The 12,907-nt window shown below is 40.1% G+C and overlaps 1 protein-coding gene across 2 annotated transcripts in view; it reads right to left on the bottom strand.

Moving 5' to 3' along the window:
* The window catches only part of GRM1 (glutamate metabotropic receptor 1), a 416,270-nt gene extending 412,325 nt beyond the window's left edge, over window positions 1-3,945 (bottom strand). For both annotated transcript variants that reach the window (XM_070377149.1, XM_070377150.1), the window contains exon 1: window positions 3,246-3,945. In XM_070377149.1, coding sequence (XP_070233250.1) covers window positions 3,246-3,945 — 700 coding nt within the window. The remainder of the gene's footprint in view (window positions 1-3,245) is intronic.
* Between the last annotated feature and the right edge of the window lie 8,962 nt (window positions 3,946-12,907).

Genomic DNA, 12,907 nt, shown 5'->3' with positions numbered 1-12,907 from the left:
ATAAATTTGGTTTTGGGTGGGGAATCTGCATTTTATCAGAAGGGCAAGATACAATGTCCTTGGCCGAGATATTCTTCACAGAAGTAGGCTATTTTTGTACTCTATGATTAGCATATTTAAAGACATACATTCCAGGTGAGCAGCTTGCTCCAAAGTACACTCCATTTTTCTTTGTGGACAAGGCTCTATTGCTTCAGTGCCCTCCTTTGATCCTATTTCAATATGCCTCTCAGGAACTAATCCTGAAAAGATTTCTGGAGAGCCCTTTGCAGGTAACTTCATGTGAACTGATCCTCTTTTTACATCAGCTAAACTGACAGTTGTCATGAATAGAGGACAAGTGTGGCACAAATGACATGGAGGAAGACTGAAAGTATGTAAAAGAATGTAATGGCTGAATTCTACCTAAATAAAACAAAAACAAAAGCAGAAAACATCTCCAAGCTTAACTTTTATATAAAGTAAAATAAAGGAGGGATATAAAACTTTTGAAAGAATAGGATGCTTCATCTATGGTTTTAAAATCAATCAATAGTAACCATACAAATGAAAGTACACTAACTAGTCATCTAATACTTTTGATGTTAACTATACTAGGCTAACTTCTAATAAAACAAACTGTGATGATAAATTGACTAGAGAATGGCTCATTTAGAAAGGAGAGGTGAAGGTCACTGGAGGTGCCAGAATTTCTAAACTCCAAATTGCTAATATCCAGACAAACTAGCTTTCCTCCTGAAATGTGCCCAGATGGCAAAGACAGCACAGATATGTGGTCTTAGCTGCTTTTTGACAGGGAACTGTCACCAGGAGGTGACCCCATCAGTCTGAAGACAGGAAAATTACTAAATGATGCAAGAAAGTGCCTGCAGGCCAGTACACTATGGGTCCCTGAGAAGCAGGAGGGCAGAGCCTCAGAAAAAAATACATTTTCAGTTGAAGCTTATACAAAGGACGCTGTTATATTTCTTCACAGAAGAAAATAAAAGCAATTTAGCTTCCACAGATATTATATCTAATAAATTCTCTTTGAGAAGAAATAAAATATCATATATTAAAGCCCAGGTGAATACCATTATTTCTTGGTAATAAAATGGACACCAAAGTTAGCTCTGATGCTGTTCTTTGAACACAGTCCAGTCTGGAATCAATTATTCTAATGCTATGGGGACATTAGCCCTACCACACAACACAAATCAGAGGGCAGAGAGGAAACAAAGTGATCCAAACTAACACAAGGGTGGAATTTTAATATCGGCCTTTCCTCAACAAAATTGGCAAACACAAGTCCAATTAATTTTCCAAAAAGATAACTCTAGTAGTCAGAAAACAACCCACTATAAACAATTACTTTAGCAAAATGATGCAACTGGAAAACATATTGAAGAGTGGAAGGGGGGGGGTCTTTTCTCCACTCCTGTCTACCCCCCCAAATAAAACAACATAATAAAATACAGAAAATAAAACTACCTTGTAAAAATGATAAAGTATTACATCTTCTTGAAGAAGGAGTTTACACTTCTAACATCTATAATCAATTATCTAGCTCATTTGAGGAAGAGCTGTTAAATAATTAAATAAATCACATTCAATCTACATTTTGCCATTCCCTGTTAGATCTCTCTAATGCTGATAATTAACACATTTTGAACTCGCGCTTTAAAGATGTTCCATCTAAGCACTGGAGGAAACAATATTAAACAACAAAATGCAGTAAACTAACACTAAGCAAAAAATGTAATGAGTTCACATCTGAATTTAAATCTGTGTCTTAAAAGTAATATAAGATTTTGCTGAAAAAGAAATACACAAGTTCATGAAGAAAAATCCAGATTCAGAAACAGGAGTCAGTTATGAGAAGTCATAATATTGCAACAGGAACACTTTTTCCCCAAAATTAAAGTCTTAAATTATAATGTATAGTTCTACATAATTTTTGTTTTTCCTAAAAACTCTGTTCCCTTTAAAGTATCAGTTTTCATTGATATAACCATATCACCACTCCAGTAAGAATGCTTCTAAATTTCTATATCAGACTTCACACCAGTGACTGAATATTATGTACCTTGTTAAAAGAACATGAAGTCATACATATGGCCTTTATATCAATAATCTGATATTAAGAAATATGAATGCAGCAATAACCTCAAGATTCTCTTCCATATGCCAGCATATACACGTGAGTTGTCCTGGACATTGATTTGTAACCTGGGTCTCAATTTCTCTATAAACCTGGGGGAGTTAAAAGTAAATGACTCAACAGTCTCATTTTATCCAACAATCAGTATAGGGTAAGATGAGAAGAGTAAAGAAAAGTTATATATAAGAAATTATTTAAGAATTCATGTCTGTAAGATTGTATACATCAAAGCTTTTAGTCTCAGGTAAAATCTATTTCACTTTTAAAAGCTATTTTAAACCTGATATCTAGTATCATTTTGTTAGTAATTTATAATTTGTCTAAATTCTAACAAGCAAAGTCATTGTGTTAGGAAAAAAAAAATAGAAACCAAAATTCAAATCCAAGAGGTCATTAGTGCTATTGCTCATAAAACAAGATAATCCTTGGGGGGAGTGAAGACATATGGACCATTTTAAGTAGGAAAAAATTTCCTATTAAGTAGGAAAAAATAATATACTCTTTAAATTATTCATTTTTCCTTTGTACCTATAAGGCACCCTAGAATTTAAAATATGTATCCAGTATATTGAGGAAGATGACTTCATTAATCTAACATTCACAGGTAAGTTTTAAATGTGTGAGAAGGAGGGGCACACCAGGACCAAGAAGCACCTTAGCTGCTTAAGACAAGATAAAGCTTTCAAGTCCAATTTAAGGCAACAGCAGTTTTTTTTTTCTGTTTTTCTAATCTCTTACATTGGATTAATCTATTAAGCATGGAAAACCACAGCCAGTCATTTAAGGGTAGTATAAAGGGGCAAATAAACTCTGAATACAAGGAAAAGCAAATATGTAAATCCAGAAACTGCAATTTGGCACTATTCATGGAGAGTTTGGTGTCTTTTTGCTTCCTACTACCCCAGAAACACCAAGGGACAGTTTTCCTGCACTATTATTATAGGAGAATGAGAACTAGGCGATGCTTGGCTGGACATGTATTGAAAAGGGTAGAGTCTGTCCTACGGCGCTAGAAATAAACAGGAATAACACTATGAACCCAAGCTCACATCTGTGCAATTCCCTGGTTTTCCTGGTACTTTTCTTCCCCAAATGCAATGCCTACCTTCCGTGTGGACTGCGGAGACATAGGTCCAATTGTACCGCTTGACTATGTCAAGCATCGCCCTTGCCTGCAAAGTGTCAGAAGGGACCACCCTCAGGAAGTATTTGTATAGAGTTTTGTCACTCAGATCGATGCTGGTGGCAGAGTACGCGATCTGGGGGATGTCAAAGAGCTGCAGCAGGTTCTGTACTTGAATGGCGACGGAGCTGGAGCCGGGGCCGATCACGCCCGCAATGGGCTTCTTAGTCCTGCCTGGGGGGAGGGTCTGACCGTCCGGCAGGCAGCGGTTGAGCCCGTCCCTGTCATCTCGAATGGAAATCAGAGAGTCCCTGATGAACTCAATGCTCTGCTCCAGAGCCACGGAGGAGTGCCAGCAGGAATCCCGGATCTCACTGCCCAGAGTGATGTTGGGCAGGAGGACCGGGTCCGCGTTGATCTTATCCAAAGTGTGGAACATGGCCTCCACCCTTTGGATGCCGTACTGCTCCCTAATCTCCCCACACTTCCTCTCGGGCACCTTCTCGGCAGGAGGCTGGTGGTGGACTGAGAAGAGGGCCCCGATGATGACATCTCCGTCCATTCTGGCCACGGAGCGCTGAGATGAGGCTCCCGCCAGCAGCACTTTCCTGCCGGGACCTCTGGGGAGTAGGGTCATCTCCAAAAAGATAGTTGGGAAGAAAACCAAGAGGAACCGGACCATTGTGCTGAAGACGCCGTCCAGCCCGCCAACCGCGTGCCCACGCTGGTCCAGCCAGCCGGTTCTGCGCGCTCACAGGGTGGACCCGACGCCTGCCTCTCGCCGCTCGGTCCAGCCTGCCAATACCAATCGTCCGAAGACTTCGGCGTCTGGACCCCCTCCTCCTTCCCCTCCGCCTCCTCCTCCTGGTCCTCCACGACCACCTGTACGCCTTGGCGGCGTCTCTAGAGGAATCCGAGTCCCCTTTCTTCACTGGTGCATCAAGGTAAACTGACCAAGGGTGCAATGGAAGTCGTGGTGGCTGTAGTGAGCTGGACGCTGCAGACAAAAGAGGAAGAAAATCAAAGCTCCCTTATCACAGGACCTGTGTCAAAGCTCTATGGTCAGTGATGGTTTATTAATTGCCCGGCCCATTCCATGATAGGGGCTGGAAGGACATCATAATATCGGCTTGAGATATTATGGGGACAGCTTGAGAGACAGCTCTGGTCAAGGAGGAAGGTGGTCGTTCTGCCCCCAGTGTTCTCCTTCGTCCCGCGTCTTGGGAGGCGCAGAGCCCCGCCGACCCGCCCTCTCCTGCACCTTCAGGTCTCTTCCAGGTCCCCAAATACCCCAGGCTTACAGACTCCAGGGGGAGGAGGGAAGCGGGAGAAGGAGGAGCTAGGGCTTCCGACCTTAGAGAACTTTCCAGGTTTGAAAAGATCAACTTTTTTCCCCAGAAGAAATTTGGAAACTCTTTCATTATGAAGGTGGAAGCGCTACTTTCAAATAAACTCGAACCAGGAGTGCACCTTCTACTTTAACTTTGAGGGGCTGAAGAGACCCTAACATACTACCCAAATAGTAAATATAAATTTGCCAGCTTGAGGAAATCCATATTAGTTACTAAGGCAACGCCTGGTAAAGTCTCCACATGTCGGATTTTGGTACATCGCCCCCATCCCCCAGAAGTCATCTTACTGTAGACTTTGGGGGAGGAGGAGAAGGGTACCGGTCGGGTAACTAGTTTCCTGCGACCTATGAGGGAGGGAGGGAGGGAATGGAGGGGTCCCTGCACTTCCCTACATCAGGACCTTTGGCTTTGCATAGTTGCTAGAAAGGGAACAGAGGGGAGCTTCCGGGTTGTTCCCGCGGCGGCAGCTGAGCCCTGCAGCCTTCAGAACCCTGGACAGTGCTTGGTCAAGCTGCCGAGACAATCTCCCGCAGAGCCGGTTGCTGACCAGCGAGTTGCAATTCTTTAACCCCCACCCCCACCTCTGCCAACCCTCGACTTCTCTCTTTCGACCCCGCTCCCTGCGTTCACACACACACACACACACACACACACACACACACACACACACACACACACACACACACACCCCTCCTCGCTTCCCCTACACCCCTCCATCCTCATTCTCTTCGCCTCGCAGCTAGTGCTCCTGAAGGTATATTCAAACCCTACCGCTTCGGGGACAGAGGCGCCAAATCTCAGCCGCCTGCGGGGCTGAAGTTGGCTCTCTTTATCTCTCGTCCCTCTCCGGCTCCCTTTTTCAAGGTGAGAGTCGGACGAGAAAGGAGCTAAGGGAACAGGCAGGGAGAAAGCATACACACAGAAGGTGAGGCAGGCAAAAGAAGAAAGACAGCCCAGGCATCCATGGGTTCCGAGGCTTCCCGGGGAGGCAGGACTAGAAGAAATAAATAATCGAGGATGCCTCTGGGACGAGAAGAAAAATCCCATAGATTGGGACTTTTTTTCTGCCATAGTGGGTGGGTTTGCCCGCCGCGAGGTGTCTGCTCACCTGGGTCTGCTTGAAGAATTTGGACTTGAGACGTACCTGAGTCCGGGTAGACAGCGCTGTGGTCCCCGGGCCAGAGCACCGCGGCCACGCGCGGTTCGCAGACGCCTCAGCTCTAATCCAGACGGTGCAAGGATGCGATCTGGGCTGTACACTAGTGCCCTCTTTCTTCAGCACTATTTTACCGCAAGGAAAACAGAGGGAGGGGAGGAAAAAAAAAAAAAACAGGTCACCCAAGGCTTGTCTCTTATTTCACGCATAAAAACCAGTCATTTAATGGAGGAGTGGGGGATAAAATCCAGGAATAAGTGGAGAATATTAATTCCTTTACTACCAGAGGGTTCTTAAAGAAGCTGCCAGGTATATGAACAGTCAGATTTGGCAAAAGGAGTGGGGAACCGCTTAGACTACTTTACAGTGGCTCTTCCTTTTATGCATTTCAGGGACCCAAACACAGTTTATCTCCTTGGAAGTAAAACCCCTACTGAGGAAAATAGAGTAAATGCACGTGAAGACATCTAGAGAGGCTCTGTTCGTAGGTTGCAAGGGAAAGGGGGAAGAGGCTGCAGGGGGGATGGGAGAAGGGGAGGGAAAGGTACCCACATCATGAATCAAGGTAAGTCAAATGAAGAGAGGCAAAGCTTGGCTGCATTTTCCAGGTCAAGATGTAACTAAATTGAGAATGCGAGTCAGGTCACATGGAAACACTGGAGTGAAAACACTTCTCCAAATTCCTCTCAGGCTGCCGTCACCCTCCCAGCAGGTCTACAGTGTTGCTTCTTACCGTGTGAAAAGTGGAAGTTAGACCGCATTCCTCTGGGAACATGCTGGCTGAGCAGAATGTGTCCCGGCTTCTTCAGAGGAGGAAGACAAGTGACAGTGTGCCTTCCCTCTCTTGCTCAGAGCTTTCTATCTGTGTCATGTGCAGAGAAGAGAGACCAGCATATGTGGGTCCCTTTATAATCGCCTTGCTCATGTCAGGCTGGAGGTGACAAACCACATGAGGCAGTTTTAAAAACTCTTTTTAGCATGTTCCATGAAACAGCCAGGACAGGAAATGCTTCCAGTCAGAACAGAAGCTCTCTTTTGTTCTGGATCTGTTTGTTTGTTTGTTTTTCAAGTCTCAGATTTTTCTAGATTTTTCTTAGGTAACTTAAAGAGTATAGAATTTTTTTTCCCCACAAATAATGAATGGAACCACGTACACATATGGTTTAGCTCTAAAAGATCTCAGCTCTGGAAGTAAATATATGTTTCCTCAAGGAAAATAAGAAGTAAGTTTCTGTCTCATGTATAGAGTAAAATGGTTCTCTACTGGGACCCTTAGGAAGAAGTCAACATTAAGAGCAAGCCACAGGTGTTCATGATATCTCAGAATATTCTATTTCCTCTATTCGCCATTTAATCTCCATTTTAGGATAAGGCTATTCTAGGAACATAAAGCCTAAACATGATTTTCCTGGGATATTTCATAGATACAGTGATTTCAGTGCATATAAACCATTAACTATAATTTGCAGAATTAGAGAAAGCAGTGTCTCTGAAGTCCATATTTAACTTAAATATGTGATCCTCAAAGGTAATATTTTTAATATATCACATTGATATAGGTTATAAAAGATTCTGCTGCTGAAGGAATAATTAAATATTCAGACTTATTTGTTCTCAATACAGTCCAAGTAAAAACCACACATTCAGTTTGGCTGAAACAAGACATTTTAAAGAGAACAACTTATGAATCCTAACCTAGAATGTTTATACATAGGCATGAACCATGTATGATAGATGTTAAGGAAATTTTTAACTTCAAGTGTGTTAATTTGAAATTATCAATTAAATGTACTGTTAATTATTTAAGGCCAAATTTTAGAAGGTACAAAGACAAAAATAAGTCAAAAAGAAGGTACAAGAAAGTAGAAGATAAGATGATCTAAATATGCTCCATATCCAAATACGCTTAATCTCTGGAAATTAAGACTTTACCAAGGACGACATGATGTAACACATGTGGAGACATGTACGAGAAGGTTCTATTACTAGAACTGAAGAGAATGACTAAAAGAATGAATTACACACAAACTAAAAAATATAGGTCAATAGCTAATCTATTAGAGAATATTAAGAGTTTATGAGTCCAGAAATACAGTCAATATGAGTATTTATTCAGTGCTGGTAAGTTTTATCTTATATTCAGCATGTAATTTGTATTATAGCAGGGCAAAAAGTGTTAGGAGCAACTTGGTTTGAAAAATCTGTTTAATGGGGGGTTCAGGATGGGGAACACGTGTATACCCATGGTGGATTCATGTTGATGTGTGGCAAAACCAATACAATATTGTAAAGTAAAAAAAAAATAATAATAATAATAATAATAAATCAAAAGAAAAATAAAATAAAATTTATCTCAACTCTTTAAAAAAAAAAATAATATATATATATATAGTGGACATTAAGCAGAAAAATAGCCAACATTTTATCTTAAGATAATGATTTAAATGTGCTGCTATAACAATTCAGGCAATAAAATGATCATTATCCTTATATGGTAATAAAACAGATATTATCAAAAACAAAACTGTGATCACTTTCCTTAGGAAAGTGATGCCCTCCATCATAAAGGACATCATAAAGGAACTGGTCTAGACAATTCACTTTCCACACAAAATCAGTTAAAAACTCATAGTCTTCAAATGAGAAAGATAAGAGGTGAGCAAGAACAAGGCTTAAAGAAAGAAAGCAAAAGAAAGGAAGAGATAAGCCAGCACACATTCCAAGCTTGACTGTGTATGCTAATGGGTATTTTGGAAAGTAAAGTTTGTAGAGTTATTAGAATACAAAACTGAAATATACACAAGAGGTAATAAATTCATTACTGAAGAGATAGTACTGACTGAAAACAGAAATAGGATCAAAGAAGTTCTTTGTAGAAAATTTATTTGTGGATTATTGATATGTAATATATTACTAAGGGAGTAAAACAGATGTTCAAGGTAGATCTGTGTTATGGGAGCGATTATCATGATTTTTTATAAAATACCATGCTCTGTGGACAACTTATTTAATCTAGTAAGGTATTTCTTATATTCTTATATTTAATTCATGGGTTCAGCAAGATAATTTAAGCCCCAGTTAGAATTTTCAGCTAATTTATACTATTTATCTATCTATGTTGCTTAAATCAATGGGGAAATTGCCATATCTCCATTTACCTCATGCTCTGTTCCAAAACACTAAAATTGTAAAATAAAACCTCTTCCTTTCAGAAATTCAAAACACTTTATAAAACACAGTTGATTAAAAAAGTAATCAAAATATTTAAAAGAACTAAAATAGGTTGAATTTATTATATATATTCAATTGTTTCATTAACCTGATAACTTAAGCTATAACCATTTGTGCAAAGATAGAACCAAATGCGTCAGCTTCCATAAGCAATAAGAACTCATCAATGGACCAATGTGCATGGACTGGGAAAAATACATTTGGCCACATGCTGTTCTGCCACCATTGTCCAAACACTTGTTTTTAAAGTACTAAAACACAGTTGATGAGAATAGGCAAACAATTATTTTGGAAGAACAATGAGGGCCACAATTACTGTCTGTTTTATTCCCCTCTGTATTCCCAGTGTCTAAAACAATACAGACATCTGGTTCATGATAGGTGTTAAAATATTTGTTGAATAAATAAACAGATGCATTCTCCCTGAATACTAAAAATATCATGTCACTTTAATGACTTTTCTTAAGATTAAAGGCAGGCAGTTTACTGACATTTCTAATTTATTCTTCATATAATGTAGACAGAATATTTTGCTACTGTTTCTCAAATGAAAGTAACCAGCCTAATTAGTATTAAATCATTTAGAAACACACTTATACTACAAACTTTATTACAGATGAAGTATTGAAATTTGTTCCCAATGTAAAGAAACCATTTTCATTACTGTATTGCATTTGTTAATCAATATCAAATAAAACTTAGACATTTTATAAATGTAAAAAGAAGATACATGAATGGAAAATAAACCTTATCTAATATTATGATTATATCGGAACCATCTCATGAGATACATAAAATAGGCATATTATGCTAGTCTTAACAGATGAAAAAATTGAGGCACCAAGAATCTGTTTCTTGCCTGAGCTTAGTGATCAGATTAGGAGCATTGTCTCATGACACTACCTTTATTCCAAATTCACAGGTTTATAAAAACTGACTATATGAACTGAGCTAAGTGTTACTTTTCTTCATTTTTCCTTACGTTTTGAACTGAGACTCTTCTCATAAAATGCTTAAGTAATAAAGGAAATAAATTTGAATTCCTTTCCTTTGGGCCTTTGATCTGTTGAGGGCATAACATTACAGGTGATTGTTCTATTTGCTTAAAATAGCCATCTTTTATAACACTTCTAATAATGGCAGTAACCTACTTGTACAGTCTCACAGTCAACTCTGAACAATTAAGCGAGAAAAGCATCTAAATTTTCAGACCCAGTAAAAACTTTTATTGGAAAAGGCTTTCTCTTGCTACAGTTTCACCAACACGATAAATTAAATTATTATTCCTGTTTTAACAGCAATATATTGTACTCCCATCTCACTGTAACAAAAACTACATGGTGCTGTCCATCCAGCAGATCATCAAAATATTGATCTACCTAAAGCATAGCACTTATCATTTCAATCACATGATTCAAAAAATTATAGTATGGCCCTGTTGCCAACAGAACAATATTCAAAATCCTTAATAATAATGTCTAAGGTGTTGGAGAAGACTCTTGAGAGTCCCTTGGATTGCAAGGAGATCCAACCAGTCCATTCTGAAGGAGATCAGCCCTGGGATTTCTTTGGAAGGAATGATGCTAAAGCTGAAACTCCAGTACTTTGGCCACCTCGTGCGAAGAGTTGACTCATTGGAAAAGACTCTGATGCTGGGAGGGATTGGGGGCAGGAGGAGAAGGGGATGACAGAGGATGAGATGGCTGGATGGCATCACTGACTCGATGGACATGAGTCTGAGTGAACTCCAGGAGTTGGTGATGGACAGGGAGGCCTGGCGTGCTGCAATTCACGGGGTCACAAAGAGTCAGACACGACTGAGCGACTGAACTGAACTGAACTGAAAGGCCATTGACTGGGGAAGAGATTCACAGAAGCAAACATGAAGACTATTCATACCCAATTTTTCCCTTCCCTAAGTCCTCAGAGAAAGAGACTCTGGCTCAAATATGCCCAAAGGGTTATCAGAATAATAAAGATAAGATACATTTTAAAGTTCTGTAGATAATTCTGGTTTGACCCTTAGTTAAAAGCCACTGATAAAATTTCATCCCATTTTCCTACTCACACTTTTTCTAACCAAACAAGCCTCGCATTTTCCCATGCCTCAGTTCATGCTTCTTGAATGCATACATGTTAAGTTGCTTCAGCTATATCTGACTCTTTGAAACCCTATGGACTGTAGCCTGCCAGACTCCTATGTCCATGGGATTCTCCAGGCAAGAATACTGGGGTGGGTTGCCATGCCCTCCTCCAGGGGATCTTGCCCACCCAGGGACTGAGCTTGTATTTCTTATGTCTACCTGCATTGGCAGGCAGGTTCGTTACCCCTAGTGCCACCTAGGAGGCCTTCATGCCTATCACACCACAAAAAAAAAAAAAAAAAATTCACTCACTTTTCATTTCTTTTATATGTATTGCCCTTCCTCAAAATTTATGTCAAATTCAACTTATCCATGAAAGCTTTCAGTTCTATGAGAAATCATAAAATAGTGCTTATTTGGCAATTCTATGTGAAATAATATTACTGATTTTTTTTAAATCTGCACTTCATCTGGTCTCATTCACAACTGCTGTGGTCACTTTCAAAATAGTGACTTAATCCAGCTCAAATGAAGCTAAAAATATTTTTGAATAGTTATGAAAGTTCTTAATAAATAGCAATATATTGTTTTTGAAGTCATTAATCATAGTAAATAATCATCTTTGCATACAGGCAAATTTCTGGAAGTGGAAAATTGTCATGAAAATTCTTAATAATAGTAATCAAGATCCTTGAAGAAAGAGAACTGTATCTGCTTACAACTGAATCTCCAGAACCTGAAAAAAAGGTATCTATAACTCATTAAGTATTTGTTCAATAAATGATTAAGTTTTGAATTGAAAAACAGATGTGATTCTAAAAAAACTTTGAGGGGGTGATCTAAAGGCAATTCTGAAGAATGACTCCAAAAATGTATGAGAAACTTAAAAATCATCAGCTTTCAGAAGAAAACGACAATCTCTTGGATATAAAACATGAGTCCAGCTTTGGGTTCACAATGGCAGAGCAGAAAGACATGTGCTCATCTCCTGCAAGAGCACCAAAATTGCAACTAGCTGTTGAATAGCCATTGACAGCAGGACACTGGAACTCACCAAAAAAAAAAAAAAGATACCTCATGTCCAAAGACAAGGCAGAAGCTGCAACAAGATGGTAGGAGGGGTGTAATCACAATAAAATCAAATTCCATACCCACCAGGTGGGCAACCCACAAACTGGAGACCAATACTACCAAAGAAGTTCTCCCACTATTGTGAAGGTTCTGAGTCCCATGTCAGCCTTCCCAGCCTGGAGATTCAACAAAAGGACTGGGAATACCCAGGGAATCTGACTTTGAAGGTCAGCAGGATTTGATTACAAGACGTTCACAGAACTGGGGGAAATAGACTCCATTCTTGGAGGGCACAAACAAAACCTGTGTGCACCAAGACCCAGGAAGAAGGAGCAGTGATGCCACAAGAGACTGAACCAGACCTATCTGCTAATGTTGGAAGGTCTCTTGTGGAGGTGTGGGTCTACACTGGCTTGCCATGGGGATGGAGGCACTGGCACCAGCCTTCCTGGAAGGGGCCCCTTGGTGTAAGTCTTCTTGGAGTTTATCATGAACCCTATCATAGAGCCCATAGACCTCACCCATCAGCAGACAATTGGATTAAAGTTTTACTGAGCACAGCCCTGCCCACGGGGTAAGAACTGGTTTTTCCCACCACCAGTCCCTCCCATCAGGAAGCTTACTCAAGCCTCTTAGTCTCCTCCATCAGAGGGGAGACAGAAGAAGCAAGAACCACAATCTCACCGCAGCTGGAACAAAAACCACAATACAGAAAGCTAACCAGAAAGCTAACCATTATCTTTATTACCT

This window comes from Bos mutus, chromosome 9, assembly GCF_027580195.1.
Source record: "Bos mutus isolate GX-2022 chromosome 9, NWIPB_WYAK_1.1, whole genome shotgun sequence".
Taxonomy (NCBI): domain Eukaryota; kingdom Metazoa; phylum Chordata; class Mammalia; order Artiodactyla; family Bovidae; genus Bos; species Bos mutus.
The sequence above is the reverse complement of the archived record's forward strand: the minus strand, read 5'-3'. Positions and strand labels throughout refer to the sequence as shown.